We start from the raw sequence: 19,248 nt of genomic DNA on the forward strand, positions 1-19,248 counted from the left end.
CCCCCCACCCCGCCCAATTCAGATATCAAACCAGTGGGATGTTACTTGGAGGTAAAGACAGGGAGTAAGGTCCTGATGATGGTTTCCTCATAATTTTAATCAGTGTTCTAATAATAGACAGAAGAAAAGTGGACTCTTCTGAGAAAGGGGACTTTCGACAGTAACAGATCAGCTGCCACTTCCACCTTGTGCATCTCAACCTCTAGAATTATGGGAAACAAACTCCTGTTGTTTACTCCAGGCAGACTAGATCTTCGTTAGGGCAGCTCACGGCAACGGAAATGATGATCAGATCTTGCTTTGGGGAAAAATAAAGGCATAATGAGGTAGCAAAAGGCTCTCCATCTTCCGTACTCCCCAACCCTGCATTCTACGTTTGCAGTAGTTATTTGAGTGACAGTATTTGTTTACATTAGCTGCCCAAGAATGGGAGCAGAATGCTCACAGAAATTGATGGCACTGCCACTGCAGAAAGACCATCTTGTTCCGAAGGAGCGGTGTCTTTTTTAATCCTTCCTTTCTATTACTGGTTTTAAATAATGTCTCTGACAAGATCCTGCTTCCTTTTCTGTCAGCTGTCAGGGAGCAGGTACTGGGCATTATTTGTGAGGCTGTAAATACATTACATGAAAAAATAATGAGTCCTCGCCAAGTCGGGAGCACTGCCTCCAGAGACATTTACCTAACGTGATTTATGGAGGTCCGGGAATGAAGTTTCAGAAACTTCCAAATGAAAAGACTGGATCATAAAATAAAGTCTCTGCCAGGTCAGGCTTTGGTATAGCCCCTGGACACATTTCCCTTTTACTTTTAGTATGGAAGTTAGAAAACGCTTTTTATGTTCAACTTAAATTGTTTAGTTAATGGTCTAAGAATAACTCTGGGGAGCGCCCCTCAGCATAGCATGTTATTACTCCATTCTTCCGACTGAATTTGATGTATCTATTGTGTTCTTGCCGCAGAAGCTGATTCCTGGGATTAATCATCCCCTTTACTAGCTAGAAACTGTAGACATTTAATGGATATACCTACATCAGTCAATTTAATGAGTCTCATTGTCTAGGGTTTGAAATAAACTGATCACTCTAATGTTAAAATATAATTGATGTTCATCCTCATTCCAAGTTTTCTAGGTTTGTCTCTCCTGCCTGCCTGAAGAGGCCAATTTAGTTTAAGCTACTTTTTTTTCCCCGTTCATTTAACCGGGGCCTTGGAAATCAAGCGTATCTACTGGTTGAGGTACGGACAGGCTAAACAATCTTAGCGTTTTTACTATAGCATAGCTTGAGAGAGCCACTCAGCTTCCACTTCCTTAACAGGAAATATTTTGTCATCCTAGTAGGAATGGTGCTGTTAATACCACCCCACCTGAGGTATCTCTGGAAGCCTGACAGGTTGAAAATAATAGGACACTGGCTTGGCTGTGGCATGCATCACTGGGCAGAGAACCAAGGACGTCAACAGACCTGATAGCAGGAGCTCAAGGCCAAAGTGGTGATTTGCCACAGGAAGGAGGCTTGCCTAGTCAGTCATCAAAGTTACAATAAATACGCTGTACACAAATCTGCGTCCTAACCCGTGGGTTTTGGTCTCTGTTTTGTTTTCAGCTGTTTGAATTTATGAACTTCCTGGCTGAGAACGTCATCTTCTGCTACATGGGCCTGGCTCTGTTCACGTTCCAGAATCACATTTTCAACGCGCTTTTTATACTCGGAGCCTTTGTATCCTTTGAAGAAGAAAAATAGAGAAATGGCTAACCCTTTTTCCTGGTAGGACTTTGAAACCATCGTAGAAGTCAACATGACCGTTGCCCTTCCAGCATCAGAAGCATTGTGCTCATGTAAGTTTCTCCCTATCAGTTAACACCTTCTGGAGCTGTGAAGTTAGCTCAGCCAGTAGTGTTTGCCTTACAAGCACGAGGACCACAGTTCAGTTCCCAGAACCTACAAAATATCCGGCCACGGTGGTACACACTTGTAATCCCAGTTCTGGAGGGGCAGAGACTAGCAGATCTATAGGACTTGCTGGCCAGTCAGCCTAGTCTAATCAGGAAGTTACATGCATGCACACACACGCACACACACACACACACACACACACACACACACACACAGAGAGAGAGAGAGAGAGAGAGAGAGAGAGAGAGAGAGAGAGAGAGAGAGAGAGAGAGAGAGAGAGAGAGATCATTTACTCCCTAGGAGAATAGACAAAATCTAGACCCCACTTTTAATATAGAGGGTGTTCCTTCTGTAGGGCTGGGGTAGGAGGTAACCCCCAAGGAAGCAAGTATCTGATCAAAGGGACACTGAGCAACTACAAACGTCCCTAAGAAAAACCTGCAGCTCTTGTCCTATGACTTGGAACATGGGATGATGCCTCCCTCTGTCACAGACAGATGGTCTTAACTTCTGGAGAACTCGTCATCTCCCTCTCCCCACTGTTCACCTGAATTTGGTGTCAATTTCTCACCGCTGGGATTCTGCTGAGCTCTCAGATTTTATCTGAGACCTTAGATCCTAGAAGGAAGAGAGCTGTCTCACTCCAAATAGCTTCCCCCTGCAGAGGACAAGCTAGAGCAGACAGACCACCAAAGAAGGACTAGAGACAACAGCAAAGGAGGGAGGCTTACGGCTGAGCTTCTCAGTAGATGTTCACTTCTGAGACTTTGCCTTTAGGGAAGTCTCCTGAAGTGGCAGTTGAAGTCCATATGTTGACAGTCAGCTCCTCTCAAAGTTAAATGAAAAAGGTAAGCAAACTTGCTAAAAACAGGCACATGAGCTGATGGGAAGTGAGACGGAAACCACCATCAGAAATATATTTATTCCTTCCAAAGTGCTCATGGAGACGATAACACCATGGTGCCAGGCGTCGCTACTTCACAGCTTCCGGCAGAATTGAAGATAGAGTCAGTCACCGGCAACATAAATGTGATGGGAAAATTTAGTGATTGAAATGGCATTCCAGCACCAACTTTCAGCCAAGCATATGTTCAAAGAAAGACAGAGTTTTATGTCATCCTGGGAAGGAACTGATATTGAACGATGAATTTGGTGAGTGAGTTAGACATAGATGAGTTGTCATGTTTATCCTTGTTTTTTGGGTCATATCATAGAGAAGCATATGGACATGATATCTGAGCTCATTCAGTCGGCCCCTCTGTGGCTATGTTTTCCTCAATGCATCCCAAAAGCTAGCAATTTTTGTTGCCAGAGCCTGCAACATTTATCCCCTCTCCTTCCTCCTGAATCTGGGCAGGAAACAGAAGATCCCTTGGAACTTCCAACACATGATGATGTTTTCAGGTATGTGGGTTCATTGCTCATTCATGCCGCTGCCTTCCCACCTGTGCAGAGCACATGGGGGACCCAGAGCACTTGTGGAAAACCTGAGTTGTCTTTACCCTTGGATCCAGCACCACACTCATCCCTCAGTGCTGAGCAACAGGGAGCGCTCGCTCCCAATGAGGAGGGAAGTTAAAGGGAATTCTCTGCTGTGACCTCGAGTATCTGAGCAGAAGTGAGCCTCAGATGAGGACGGGACTTTCCTCTGAGCTATCAGAGCAGTTTCCATATAATGAATTTGCTTACTATCTTCTCCGTTCCAGTATATAGTATTGAACGGCACCATCCTCCTCCCTGCGCCTTTACCATCCATGCAGGGCTCCAGAAACTTCTCGTGGTTATCACAGAGATAATCAGATCCATGTGGGCTCAGTCATTAGTTGAAAAACATGTTAATTAAGCACCCTCAGTTGCCCAAGTGTGGATCCAGGCTCTGTGTGATGGAAACACCAGTCTCCTCTCCCAGGTAGTGCATGTGCTCATTGCTAAGACGTAAACAGAGGCTCTTTTCCAGAAGAAAATATAGCAAGTGAGTTTGCAGACCTCTGAACTATCCTGAGGGATTAAAGTTGTTTTCTATTTATCTTTCCCTAATTGGAGACAGAATTCAAAGACTCTCTGTCCCCTCTATGCTTGTGTATGTACACCAACAATGCCTTTAGAGAAGGCCATTGGCAGGTCCATGACATTAAAATGGAAAAAGTGTGCCATCAGAACAGTGCCAGGAGAGTTGGGGCACATAGGCAAATATGAAAAAAGTGAGAGAAACCAATATTTATTGATATGTGTTGTTTGCTGCTTATAGATCATCAGTCCTAGGAAGCTAATATTAAGTTGTTTTGTGTATAGGATCTCTAACAACTTAAGTACTTAGGCCAAAGACAAAAGCATTTACAACCCAGACTTCACCTCCATGCCAACCAAGCATTTTGGAAATTCACATTTTAAAAGTTATTTTATTATTTTATGTGTGTGGGTGTTTTGTCTGCATGTGTGTCTGTGCACCATATGTGTGCTTAGTGCCTATAGAGGCCATCCCCTGGAACTGAAGAAGGATGCTAAATAAAATACCCCATAATAGTTCAGAATTAAATATAATAAAGGGTTATTTATTTAGGGGTAGACTTACATATCACAATCCTCTACACAAACGGGGAACAGGGACTGAATCACACTGCCGGAAGAGAGGCTGGACCAGCGCTTTACATTGGCATATATAGTATAAGAGGCCATGCCCAGGTGGGCGGGTAACTTAAAGGCTACTGGCTGTAGGAATTCCCACAGCATGGAACTGGAGTTATAGATGGTGATAAGCTGCCATATGAGTGGTGGAAGTTTCACCCACATCCTCTAGAAGTGTTCATAACCACCCAGCCATCTTTCCAGCCCGCAAATTCACATTCTCTAAAGTGGTCCTAGAAGTAGGTTTGTTCCCTCCTTGATTCTGTGCTAGCCTGGCCCACAGAGCACCTGGTGCAGCTCCCAGGTTTGGACTGAGTTGTCTTATCAAATATGGGCACCTGGAGAGCCACGGGTACAGCTTATCCCTCCTAAGGCCTCTGACAAGGATTTCTAACACTTCCAGACGTGCTATGGTGAGAATCATAAAGAAGGTGAGGTGTCAAATTGACAGTGGTCCGTGACTTAAGGCAACAGTGCCCCTTGATAGTGTACTGTCTTCTCTTATGTAAAGGTAAAGGTAACTTTATCCACTTGAAATTTGAAAGCCAGCACTGGAGTGTAAAGTGTTTCCTACCAAAGCATCCATAGCTTTCTTATCAATTTCTTATTTAGAAAGCTTGGCATTTTATTTCAAGCATCATTTTATTAGAAAAAGATGTTTCAGGAATAAACCAAGATTATAGACACATGTACAAACTCTCTTCCCCGATGGCCACCTGGTTTGATGACATCTTTTCCCCCGACGTCTGGGGAAAGCATTGTTTATCCATAGCACGTCTACTTAAACCGTGCGTGCATGTGTGGTGTGTGTGTGTGTGTGTGTGTGTGTGTGTGTGTGTGTGTGTGTGTGTGTGTGTGTGTGTTAAGTGCTCTTAAGGTAGACTTCCTAACCCTGAGGGGTTGAAATGCTTGGTTTAATTCATGGGGATACTGATAAATTTATTACCATCACCGAAAAGACTAGCAAGTCTAATCTTCAAGGCACTAACTATATGAGACCCTGATGTCCAGAGAATGCTGCGGGCAGTCAGCATCTGTGTCACCTGTCAAGCACTGACTGGAATGAATCTAAGCAACACAGAGATTAAGTTACTTCTACATGTTTTTAATAATTTTTTTTAAAGTGACTAATATTCATAGTATTGCTTGGTACACAAGGAAAAGCACTGAAGCTTCCATTAAACAATTGCTCTCATTGCAAACAATGTTACATACCTGTGGGATGGGGCCCAATGATATCACAAGTCAGAAGTCTCATTTTGCCTTCCCAGAGCCTTTGAAACGGGGGCAAGACACTCAGGGATTAATGGCCTTTATTTCTTGGTTGCTATTTTCTTTCATTTTTCCCTCTAATTTTTATCGTGAATTCACACAACATAAACTTTATAATCTTAGTGCACAGTTATTAGATGCATTCCTAAACTGTGTAATGACCACCATCCATAGTCAGACTCTTTACATCTTGTAAAATGGAAACTGTATGCATTAAACATTAGCTCCCATCCCCTCCAGCCTGCAGAAACTACTGCATTCCTTTAGGCTTCTGTGATTTTGACTACTGTGGGTTCCTCATTTAAGTACAGTTGTGTTATTTTTGTCTTTTGTGACTGCCCTGGCATAGTGTCCTCAATGTTTGTCAATGTTGCAGGATAATATAGAATTTCCTTCCCTTTAAAGTTGTATAGTAGTCTCTTATGTATGTGTATAAATATCATATATTGCTTACCCAATCATCTATCACTCTTGGGTTTCTTTTTCTTAGATAGTACAAAAAAAAATCCTGCTATGAACATGGGTACACAAATCTCTTTAGAAATTTTGCTGACAATTTTAAATATATGTCCAGAAGTAGAATTGTTGAATCAAATGGTAATTCTACCTGCTAATTATTTGGGGAACTGCCATACCTTCTTCCATAGCAATTGTAGTATTTCATAATCCCACCAATGGCTCCCAAGAGTACCAATCTCTCTGTACCATCACCAACACTTGCTTATTTTGTCTTTTATGCTAGCTCACTGTATGAGGTAACAGCACATTGTTTTGATTTGTTTCCTTGCTCACTAGTGATGTGTTGAGCATCTTTTCAGGAACACATCAGCCATCCATGTTTTTACTCATCTCTGATCAAGTCTTGTCTTTTGGTCAATGATTTTCAACTATTCTGATTCCTAGATATCGACCTTGCAAATGTTCTCTCCCGTTCAATTTGTTTCTGTTATGTTGTGCTTGTCTTTTGATATACAACATTTTTAAAAGCTTTCATGAAGTCTAGTTATTCTGTCATTTAATTTTTTCATCTGTTCAATTGGTGTCCTAGCATAGACACCAAATCTGATGTCACAAAAATTGTAACCTGTATTCTCCAAAGAATGTTATTGTTTTAGGCTTTGCCTAGTTGTTAGAACATAATGTGCATGTGTAATTTGGGAGTAGAACATCATTCTTTCGCACCTGGATACCAGCTGTCCCATTTCACTTGTTCAAAACCGCACTTGCTTTTTGACTGATCTAGGCAGCTTTGTCAAAAATAATTTGACCACACATGTGAGAGTTTATTGTCAGGTTCTTTCTTCTATCCCATATGTTTCTCTTTTGCCTGTACCACACTATTGAGATGATTGAGAGTTTGTGTGGGGTGGTGTGTGTGTGTGTGTGTGCATGTGCGCGCGTGCATGCGCACACAGACTGTAGGACAACCTGGGGTGTTACTCCTCAAGCAACATCCAACCATTTTCCTTTTTACCACATCTCTCATTGGCCTAGAAATCACCCACAAAATTAGGTGGACTATCTAATGATCCCCAGATCTCCAACTGTCTCCTCATCTCAAGCATTGGGATTTCAAGTGCACACGACCATGCCCAGACTTTCCTCTTAACAAGGCTCTGGAGATTGAACTTTGATCTCATGCTGTCTCCTCAGTAATTATTAAAGGGTTTTAGTAAATTTTAAAAACATGGAAACTTGAGTCCTCTTTGTTCTTTTATTTTTTCAAGATTATTTTGGTTATGGAGGGTTGGGGAGGTTCATTGAGATTCATAAGAATTTTCTATGTTTGCAAACAAAATAGTTATTTGGGGATTTTGATAAACATCAAATTAGATAGTATTGCTAATCTTAACAATATCAAATTTTATAGTTCATGAGCATGGAATGTCTTTCCATTAATTCCTGATTTAATTTATTTTACTATTTTATAATTTTAATTTCATCACATTAGTTAATATCTAAGTAATTTTTTCTTTTCCTGCTGGTATAAATGAAATTACTTTTATAATTTCCCTTTCAGATATTTCATTGTTGGTTTATTAAAATGCACCTGATACATGTGTATTAATTTTGCATCTTTCTATTTTGCTGAATTCATTTGTTATCTGTAATAGCTTTTGTGTATGTGTATGGAATCTATAGAATTTTCTACATATAAAATCTTCTCGATTCTGTGAGCAGAAATTATTTCTCCTCATTTCTAACTTGGATAACTTTGTTCCTTATTTTTAATTATTTGTTCTGGCTAGAGTTCCCAGCACTGTGTTGAATAACAGTAGTGAGAGTGGGCAGTCTTTGCTTTCTTCTGAACAGAGGGGGAACTTCCACTACCAAATATGATGTTTGATGTCATTTTTTTCACATGCAGCTTTTATTATGTTGAAACAATTTTCTTTTATTTCTAATTTTCTGAGCATCACTTAGTCATGAAATTCTGGGGAGGGACCAGCAAAATTGCTCAGTGGGTAAAAGTGCTCACCACCAAGCCTGACAACATGAATTCAGTTCCTGGGACCCATGAGGCAAAAGTGGAGACCCATTCCTGAAAGTTGTCCCCTGACGACCCCCTGATCTTCACACACACACACACACACACACACACACACACACACACACCTCTATATAAAATAACTGTAAAAGAAAGCCAGCAAACTGGATCAAGTGCCATTCCTGCATAAACTAACGTCATCATGCGATTTGTCCCCTTCATTCTGTTGATCCAGTTTGCTCCTCTTTGCAGTGCTGAGCCATCTTTCTGCCCTAAGAATGAATCTCACTTGGTTTGATGAAGAATTCTTTTAACGTGGTGTTGACTTTGAGTTAAGCTTTCTTCTTTCAGTAGTCATCAGGGATGTCAGCTCACTAGTTTTCTTGAAGTGTCTCTGCGTGGCTTTGGAATGAGGGCAGTGCTGACCTTTCAGAATGAGCTAGGGTGTTTTGCCCCTTCCTCTCATTTCTTTAGAGGAGTTTTGCAGGATAGGTGTCAGTTTGGTTTTTTGTTGTTGTTGTTGTTGTTGTTGTTGTTTTTAACACTCAGCAGAATTCACTCAGGAAGCCACCAGGGTTTGCAATGTTCTTTCTCACGAGAGACATATTATCGGTTCCATCTTCTAGCAATAATGGGACTGTTCAGATTTTCTGCTCATCTTTACTAAGCGTTGTGTTTCTACTCATTTATCCATTACATTCAGCTTGCTTACAATTCTTAATTTCTACAATGGATGGTAAGTCTCCATCTTTAGTTTTGATTTTAGCAATTTGAATTTTCTTTCATTTCTTAATACATCTAGCTTAAGGATTGTTAATTTTGTTGACCTTTTCCAGGAACCAACTTATGAGTACATTTCTTTTCCCCGTAGTGTCTCTATCCTCTACTTCACTTATCTCTGCTTCAAACTTTATTATTTCCTTCTATCTGGGAGCTTTAGGCTTTTTTCCTCGTTCTTTAAATCACAGGGTTTGTTTGTTGGGCTGTTGGCACAAGACCTTTCTTGTGTTAATGCCATATAGCTACACATTTCTACCTTCATCTCATTGTGTCTTGAAGACCTTGCTACATATTTTAATTCTTGGCCATCTCATAATTTTCTACATCTTCTTCAGATGCTTTTGGAGTTTGCAATGCTGAGCAGAGGTGCAACAGCAATGGCTGTTGTCCTCTCTGTTTGTATTCTTGTGACGAGGACCAGCAATCAGCTGTCAGAGTCCAAGCCCATGACATCAGCCTACTGGTTCCTTCCAGTTGTTTATAAGGAGCTTCAAAATCTCACATGTCAGACTGCCCTTTGATAGACAGCTATTACTTGTAATTGGAGACTGCTCATTCATTTCCCGATTGCCCAGACCCAAATAATCACACAGAAACTATATTAATTACAATACTACTTGGCCAGTAACTCCGGCATATTTCTAGCTAGCTCTTGTATCTTGAATTAATCCATTTTTATTAATGTGTATCGCCATGAGGCTGTGGCCTAGTGGTTCTGGGCATCTTTCTCCTTTGGCAACTAAATGGTATCTCCCTGACTCCATCTACTCTCTTTCTACAGCTCTTCCAGCCTAGCTATATTATGCCCTGCTAATGGCTGAAGCAGCTTCTTTATTAACCAATGGTAATAAAACATATTCATATCATACAGAAGGGAATCCCACATCATCTCCCCTTTCCTGTCTAAACAAAAATGAAGGTTTTAACTTTAACATGGTAAAATTACATATAACAAAACAGGTTCAAGCAAGAATTACAGTTACAATATTTAGCCTCCTTGTATCTGGCAAAATTAAAGAAAATATACTATCATCTATTTAATCTTTATGAGTCTAAAGTTTCATATCTAATTTATCTTTTATCATAACTAAGGAAAACTATAACTATCTGTCTTCAAGTCTTCAAATACCCCAGAAGAATATACTATTACCTAAGTAAACAGGAAGTGCATTGTAAGCAACTTTCAAAGTTCTGAAATTGACAGAGACATCTTGCTGCCTGGACAGTCACCCAAAGTTCTTCTGTAATCTTGGGGCATCCATTTTCAGCCTATAGACCCATAGTATCCAGCAGACTTTCCCATAAAGCAGGAAACTTGAAAGGCTGTTTCACCTATCTTGGCAGTTTGTCAGTCACTTTCTTCTGTACCCTGCAGAATGTCTGGCAGTTTCTTCTGTGAGGCAGGAACCCTAAAGGACCATCCCATCTTTTAGAATGTTCATCAGTCATTTCTTTGTGAGTCCTGCATGTCCATTACATAGAGCATACCATCAAGCAGACCAGGCAAGAGCAGTTTCTTGCCCAAATGGCTAACCTTGTCACATTGAAGGCAAATTCTATAATGAGTTTCTTCAATGCCCATCAACCTCTCTGAAGTAACTGGTGCTTCCAGAAGTAGACATGTCTCACTGTTGAGAAAAGTCTACGTTCTTAAGACATTTTAAATGCCATATTCCCTAGGTCTTTGAAGTGTTAAAGATTATCTATCTAGCTGAAATATATCTTTATATATCTAGAAAATTTAATTAATATGGCTACAAGTTTGACTATTATAAATGGCTACCTATTAATCTACAATTTTTAATTTTATATTACATTTTAAATGAGCTGTCTAAACATATCTTAAACAAGAACAGAAATACATACAACAAAATTGACCTTAAATTTGTATCAATAAACCAAGATCCATACCAATGCAAAGTATTCATCTCATATTATATCTCCTTTATTTTTTAAAAGAGATTGACTGTGACCATTAACAACTTATACCCAACCCCTTTTAAGTGAAAACAAACATTTATAAATAATCATTTTAGGAATTTGGATGTAGTTTTCTCCAAACTGCTTCATCCTTTTTGTTTGATGAAGTATTTTTAGGGTTCATGGAGAACTTTCAGGAGGTCTTGTTCCATCAAACCACATTAGACTGGAAGGAATCCACAGGTTCCCATCCTTTGTGGAAACAAAAGCAGAACCTCTTTTCCAAAGTAACATATCCTTAGATTCAAATTTTGAAGTTAAGATATATATGTTGGTTTAGCTTAGCAGCCCCCAGAATCAAATGTCTCTCTGCAGTCAAAAAATTCAGAGAACACAATAATATACATAATCTAGACTCTGTGTATATTGTATCTTAATGTGACTTAATTTTCTTTTCTCCTATACTCTATCACTGTTTATACTCTTTTATATTACTTTTACTGTCTCGTTAAAGACTTTGTTTTAGTTTTTAAATCTATTTCTTTTTATAACTGTCTATACTCTTTTTCTTCTCTCTCCCAGGCCTAGTATATTTATCCAACACTGTGACCCATTCAGAGGTCTTTTTTTAAAAAATCTGAATCCATCTTTATTACACATCTGTAATCATTTTCTGACCAGGAACGCTTTTTTTTAATGCTAAGCAGGTATGGCTAGGACCAACTCTATGACCCTGTCTGTTTGCTCCACCTAGTCCAACATGGTGGAGGCATGTTCGCCTCCTCTGTGAGCCATGTACACCATTCTAGCTCCAGGGATGTAGTGGATCTACATCACCATTAAGAAAATTTTAGCACTCTGCTCACAGACCCCATTTAAATGTTCCATAGCCAGACTTCCTTAAAAGAGCCAGAATCATTTGTGCTGGTGAAGCAGGAAGCCAGCTTTTAAAGGAACCAGTCAGTTTTTGCTGCTAATGCTGAGTCAGGAAGCCTTCTCTTAATACAATCGCTTCTCTGTTTGCCTCTAGAAAACAGAGCCCACCCAAGAAAATGCTACCAAGAAGCCATGCTTAACTCTATTCTTTTATGTCTAGAATTTCTTCCCAAGCTTTCTCGGGTTTTATGTGGATGTAGTTGCCTCACATTGGCACCATTATGTAATTGGAGACTGCTCATTCATTTCCTGGCCACTCAGACCCAAATAATCACACATTAACTGTATTAATTACAACTCTGCTTGGCCAAAGACTCAGGCATATTTCTAGCTAGCTCTTACATCTTGAATTAGCCCATTTCTATTAATCTGTGTATCACCACGAGGCTGTGGTTTACCAGTAATGATTTTGATTATCTTTCTTCTTTGGTAGCTACATGGCATCTCCCTGACTCTGCCTACTTTCTCTTTAGCTCTTCCAGCCTGGCTATATTCTACCCTCCTATAGGCCAAATTAGCTTCTTTATTAACCAATGGTAATAAAACATATTCATAGCATACAGAAAGGAATCCCACATCAGTTACTATACTATCCTAATGTGCTTTCAGTTGCTATGATAGAAACAATGACCAAAAGCAACATGGGGAGGAAAGGGTTCATTTGACTTACATGTCCCAGGAATAGTTCATCACTGAAGGAAGCCACAACAAGAACCCAAGACCTGGAGACAGGAATTGATGCAGAGACTATGGAGGAATGCTGCTCAATGGTTTGCTCTCCAGGCTTTGCTCAGCCTACTTTCTTGTATACCCCAAAACCACATTCTCTGGAGCAGCATCACATATAGTTTGTGTGTGATGCTACTCGTGCCCCCCATCACACACACATCAATCATTAGTCAATAAAATGCCCAAAAGACATGTCTACTATTCAATCTGGTGGAGGAATTCTCTCAACTGAGGCTCCCTCTTCCCAGGTAAACCTGACTTCTGTCAGGTTGTTAAAACTAACTAGTATATATACCAAGAAAAAAAAATGATCAGACTTACCACAATTTATTGTTGGAAGCTTGTACTGGATATCCCAAACCTTCCAATTCTAGAGATCCAAAAGCAGTTATTGTTAGCATTCAGGCACTTACAGTGGCCTGCTCTCAGGGACCTGGCAGGACAAATCAGCAGCAGCAGCCAAGATATGACACTGTAGCCACCGCAGCCATCAAACAGAGCACTTTCCCTATACATATGCACTATATCCCTTATAAAAGGCAAGCCCTTCACAACTCTCTCTCACCTTCTTCTTTCATTCAGAGGCTACCTCTGCACCTTCCCCCAATAAACCTCCCATGTGAGTTCTGTTGTATGGTGTGACTTTACAGTACCTCCTGTCCCCAACCCACTAACGTTGCCTTCCTGCTGTCACTAAACTACTACAGTTACATCATGCACATCTACTGGTATAATTGTCATCCAGGTGAAGAGATGAATCCCCATTCTTTCCACTCTGCATTTCCTCAGGGTCTCCCTGTCAGAACATAGAGAACATATAAGAACTGGGCACCCTGCTTACAACCCCACAACCCATTAAAGAAATAATTGTGAACTGAATCCAGCCTCTTGACTTTGAACTAAGAATCTCATCTATAGGATTCTACCTCAGATTTACTCTCAAGGAAATGAGAATGTAAGTTAAATTAAAACCATGTCATTCCTAAAGCAAGCCAACCCCAGCATGTGTGGCATATCCCTCCTGCAAACTCCAAACTTGTCTAGTTCACAAAATGTTCAACACATAGGTGGGCTCCTCCAAGTAACAGGCTGAGGCTTCACGATGTCTCCACTGGTGAGTACCACATACAAGGTGACATTTCTGTCAAGAAGATACTACACGCCTTTGATTTCCTATGTGGAATCTGACAGCTATAGCTTACTCAGAACTTAAATTTCAGTTTCCTATTTGCCAGAAAACATGTGTATGTGTGTGTACGTGTGTGTGTGTGTACATGCATACGTGTGTGTGTACGTGCGTGTGAGAGAGCGCAGACAACCTCAGATGTTACTCCTCAGGTGTCATCCACCTCATGTGAGACAGGGCCTCTCATTGGCCTGAAACTAGCCCAGTGGGCAAGGCCGACTCGTGGGTGAGCACCAGAGATCTTCTAGTCTCTGCATCTCCAGAGTTAGGATTATAAGCATGATGGAGGAGAGTCATCTGTCTATGTTTTACTTTTATTGGTTAATAAAGAAACTGCCTTAGCCCTTTAATAGGACAGAAAATTAGGTAGGCGGAGTAGACAGAACAGAATTCTGGGAGAGAGAAGGCAGACACTTCAGGCAGTCGCCATAGTCAGTCGCCATGCTTCCCCTCTCCAAGACAGACACAGGTTAAGATCTCTCCTGGTAAGCGACCACCCCGTGGTGCTACACAGATTACTAAATATGGGTTAAAGGAAGATGTGAGAATTAACCAATAAGAAGCTGAAATTAATGGGCCAGGCAGTGTTTAAATGAATACAGTTTCTGTGTAATTATTTCGGGTATAAAGCTAGCTGAGTAGCGGGACACAGCCCCGCCGCTCCTATCTACATAAGCATGTCATCCTATCTGTCATTTTTTGAAGTGGGTTCTTGGAATCAAACTCAGGTCCTCATGCTTGCAAAGCAAGCACTTTTCTGACTAAGATACATCTCAAGGCCCTGAACACAAAGAATTCTAAAGGTCAGTATAATATCACTGGAGCCAAAGGAAGAGGTTTGCAGAGAGAAGTAAACAACATACTCACATTCCTGAGTAAATGAGAGTGATACCAGCAGACACCAGGAGGAAAATGCAGCCACCTTAAAAGATGCTTGCTTCAAATAGAGGCTAAATGTTAAAAATGCCTGAAGTGTCCGGGGCCTTCTGGTGAGGCATGTCATCAGTGGTCCCCTGACAGAATCTAGTTACCCATGTTTATCAAATAAATTTAGATGGAACCTTTCTTTGCCTAACTAACATTTTATAAGAAGACCTTTGTGAAGATAACCAATAATGTTTTTCTAAAATGGGAATGTAAATTTTTTTTCTTTTATTGAAAATATAGTCTTTTTCTTATGTAATATATCCTGATTACAGTTTCCCCTCCTTATACTCCTCCCAGTTCCTCACTACCTCTCCTCCCATCCTGATCCACCTCCTTTCTGTCTCTCCTTAGAAAACAAACGGGCTTCTAAGGGACAGTGATAAAATAAAAGATAAGTTAACAAAACTATCCCATTGGAACAGGACAAAATAAACAAACAGAAGGAAAAGAGCCCAAGAAAAAGCATAAGAAACAGATATACATACACATACATTTATCTCCAGAGGTACCACTGAGTTCATTTTCTTTTGGTTGCTTTGTAGTATAATAGTCTGGGCTGGCATCTGTGCTCTCTCAGAGTCTAGAGAACATCTATCCAGAGTCTTCTGGTTTTTAAAGTCTCCATTGAAAAGTCAAGTGTAATTCCAACCGGCCTGCCTTTAAATGTTACTTGGTCTTTTTCCCTTGTAGCTTTTACTATTCTTTCCTTGTTCTACATGTTTAGTGTTTGATTATTATATGTTGAGGGGATTTTCTTTTCTGGTCAATGGTGTATGCTTCTTGTACCTTGGTTGGTATCTCCTTCCTTATCTGGACCCCACTGTTTGTCTTCTCTGTCTTAAGGAGTTTTTCTGTTGTTCTGTTGGTGGTTTAGATACTGTTAAAGAGTCAATCAAAGAAGTTAATCCCGAGACAGATTTAAGACTTTCTTTAAACTCAAGGCCAGGAAGCTGTAACTGCTCTGGTGTGTCCTGTGACTTCCAGGACAGAGGGCTTAAGCAGAAATGCTAAGCTCCCTTGAAACCACTCCTACCTACTGATCCCAAGCAGAGTCCTAGTTAAGCTCCAGTGAACAGCCCTGCCCCAGCCCTCCGCTCCCTTGAAAGCAAAGAGGTTGCTCTCTGTGGTTTAAATTAAAGAAGATGTGTTTCGCACAAATTAGCTTCCCTATTGATGTGGTGCATATTACAAAGATCAGTCTTCTTGTTTTAATTCAAATCTGTGTGCTGCAATTTTTATTTAATTCAAAACTAAATAAGAGCCAGGAGCTGATAGAAGGAGGGAAAATGCCAAGCCTAATTGAGCCCTGGCAGCCTTCTTGAAACCACTGATTTGGGAACTGTAGATTCCCCGAGCGGAGGAGCTACCATGCAGAGATCCTCTGCTTATCTGGCAGGGAGACTAGAAAGTGTGGTCGCAGAAGCCAGAGGGTGTGGCAAAAGGCACCTTCCCCTGAATTCATCCCCTTTTGCTGCACTTGGAAGAAAACAAAGAGGCCATGATGTGGCCTTTCACAAAAACCAAAACAAGCTTCAACTAGGGGAACGTGACTACAATGCAGATTTATATGAAAATTCATCCCTCAGCTCATTGCACAATCACCAAAACAATGCCAAGCCCGCCAGACTTTCCCGATTGTGTTCCCTGTCCATTCCATCATCCACTGGCTCCTGTTCATGGTCCAATAGCTGCCAGCACCACAGGAAGAGGAGAAAGATGTGGAAGAAAAACTTGAAAGTCAATTTTTCATCAGTATTTATTGTTTTCCCTCAGTTGTAAGAAGAGTGTTCCCAAAATTCATGGCTTCAGTTCTGGGTTCATCTCTTCAATTCATTCCTCCCATGTCATTGAGTTCTGTTTGCAGGCTTGTCCAACCAGCGTGGTCTGTGGACCACATGCATTCTAGAATAGCTGTGGATGCATCCGAACACATTTGTAGAAGATAATGTCATGTTACGATGCCAAAAGACTGGACATTCCTGCTAGCCACTTCTAGGTGCCTCCATCTGCCATCTGATCAGCATAGCGCTGTTTATCTAGTGACTGAATGCCTTCCAGTCCGTTCAGGCTAATCACTTTCTTCGAACCCACGTTTACTTCTTAATAATTCTATTGATTCTTCAGACCTCAGCTTAGACCTTTCTTATTAGAAAGCTTTTTGACACCTCAGGTCTGAGTTGATATCCTTCTTAGCTGTTACTATGGCCCCTCGTGTTATCCCTTCCTAGAAGATTATATTCTACCATGGCTGTCAGTCTGTCTATCTGTATCCTCTTTTAGGTTGGGAGTTTTGTAAGGACTTTATAACTCAGCCCCAGAACACTCCATGAGGAAACTGATTATCCTTCTACATATACTGGGTAGACAATAGGCAAATGCATGGACAATGTACCACACTGTCCACCCAACTTAAATGGTACGTTTAATGTACACTGCCACTTTAAATTATCCATTCTATCTTGTATTATTTCCAGGAGATATTACAAAATTGCCCTGCCAGCTCACACCAGCCTTGCCCATTTCCATAGGTGGGAGAGAAGCAACAATAATTTCAAAGCAAGAGATTAATGAATGAAACCTACTATTATCTAGCCTGAAAGTTGGTAATAGTAACATGCCTTCAAAAGTAACGAGTGAATTTGAAAATAAATTTTTGCTTGCTCTATGCTGGGGGAATGTGTTTGCTTTCTTATTAAACGCCCCGAGGTTATTTGAATCAAAACTGAAGTTAAACTCAAGTTATACTTAGGAAGATAGTGTTCTCAAATGTGTGTTCTGGCTTACCTAAAACTTGGAAGTCGGCACCTGTAATAGGGTTTGCCTTTCCTTTCTCTTGCTTGCAGGACAGCCCAACCATGCCGTCACCCTCCGCACATTCACTCTCCGACCTACCTCTCTGCAGCCTTCTCACCTTAAATCCAGGGCTCTCCCGTCCTGTGCTCCCTCTCCTCCCTGCCCTCGGCCTATCTTGTGAGCTAATTAGTTCAATAGTAGGCCACTAGCCAACTAATGGGGCACAGAGACGGGACTTTTCTCCATTAGAGGATACGAATGCCGAAGCCCTCTCTTTCTCAGGCGGTAAACCCCGTGGCCTGGGGCAGGCATTAGTGAGTGGTGACGATGATAGGTCTTCAGAGGGCTTTAAGTGGACAGGATTAATCACCTTACGCAGGAAACGAAGCACAAAAAATGCTCTAACCACTGTGTCAAGCAATCATAGAGAAAGTCATCTGGGTAATGGATGGGCTTGCACAGCCCTGTTGTGGCGGAGCAGACGGGCATCCCAGACCCACATGGGTCACAGAGCCTATTAGCTCCTCACGGTTTCACCCACTGCAAAAGGGTGGTGTGGTTGCGGTGAACACGGAGTAGCTGAAACACAGCTGAGGGTGGTGGCCAGCCCCATCCCTTTGTTTCTCTGATTAGGAAGTCAGAACATTAGCATTCTTCACTCAGCTCCGGAGTACATGTATAGCTAGAATGACTTGCTCTTGCGTTTTTAAGCAGCAAGTCAGATTTTGCTACTTGATACCCCACAGTCTTTCATAAATAGGAACTACTGTTCTGTCAAACTACAACGAATTCAGGCTTTGAAGTGGACTCTGCCCTTTGTGATTCATGGGTTCCAACCCATAGCTTCCTAGACTGCCAAGTAGTAAAAAAAAAAGTCCCTAGCCTAGGTGGTTAGTATTGAAAACCAAACTAGCTATCCAGTTGCCCTAAGGCTGGAAAGGTGGCTCAGCTGTTATGAGTTCTTGCTGCTCTTAAAGAGGACCTGGGTTGGAGTCTCAGCACCTGCCCTGCGAAGCTCACAACTGATTGTTAACTCCAGTTCCAGCAGAGCCACTGCCCTCTTCTGGCTTCTATAGGTATTACACACATGTGGATGCACATAAAGATAACCAGGCGCACACACAATAGACATAAATAAAAACAAATAAAAGTTTTGAAGGATACTTTAAAATTCAGCCTTCCTGCCCAGAAACTGCTCACTTGGAAACACATAGAGGGAAAGCATCTTTTGCATCCCTTCATCATCACAGATGACAATCCAGCCCTCACAGGAGGACTATCCCAACAAACCGCCTGCTGCTCTCTCATAACAGCAGCCTGTCACAGATGGAGGTCTTTATTCTAAAGAAAAGCTGACCGTTAATCCCTGTGGAGGACACAGTCTCGGGCAGAAGCTAAATGCAAACTACAGATCTGTCCCCTACTTCGTCCTCTCCCTTCAGGTCAGGACAATTTGATATTCCATGTGCAGGCTTTTATCCTGGATCACTACACCAACCAAAATGTTAAAAAATCAAAGTGCCAGTTTGTATATGAAAAACATATAGTGTTCCTCTTCCCCCACAAGTTGACCCATGTAAAATAGAGATCCTTTTTTTTTTTTTGCATTTATGGAGGGTGAGAAAGTGACAGTATCTTGAAATGACCAGACTCGTTTATCTTTTGAGATGGTGCAACCAATGGAAGCATGTGAG

At 41.2% G+C, this 19,248-nt stretch overlaps 1 protein-coding gene across 1 annotated transcript in view; it reads left to right on the top strand.

Moving 5' to 3' along the window:
* Slc9a9 (solute carrier family 9 member A9) overlaps positions 1–19,248 on the top strand; it is a 545,494-nt gene that overhangs the window by 329,903 nt on the left and 196,343 nt on the right. Inside the window, exons 10-11 of the mRNA XM_038322078.2 lie at positions 1,608–1,721; positions 3,191–3,302. Coding sequence (XP_038178006.1) covers positions 1,608–1,721; positions 3,191–3,302 — 226 coding nt within the window. The remainder of the gene's footprint in view (positions 1–1,607; positions 1,722–3,190; positions 3,303–19,248) is intronic.

The sequence above is a fragment of the Arvicola amphibius genome, chromosome 3 (assembly GCF_903992535.2).
Source record: "Arvicola amphibius chromosome 3, mArvAmp1.2, whole genome shotgun sequence".
Lineage (NCBI taxonomy): Eukaryota > Metazoa > Chordata > Mammalia > Rodentia > Cricetidae > Arvicola > Arvicola amphibius.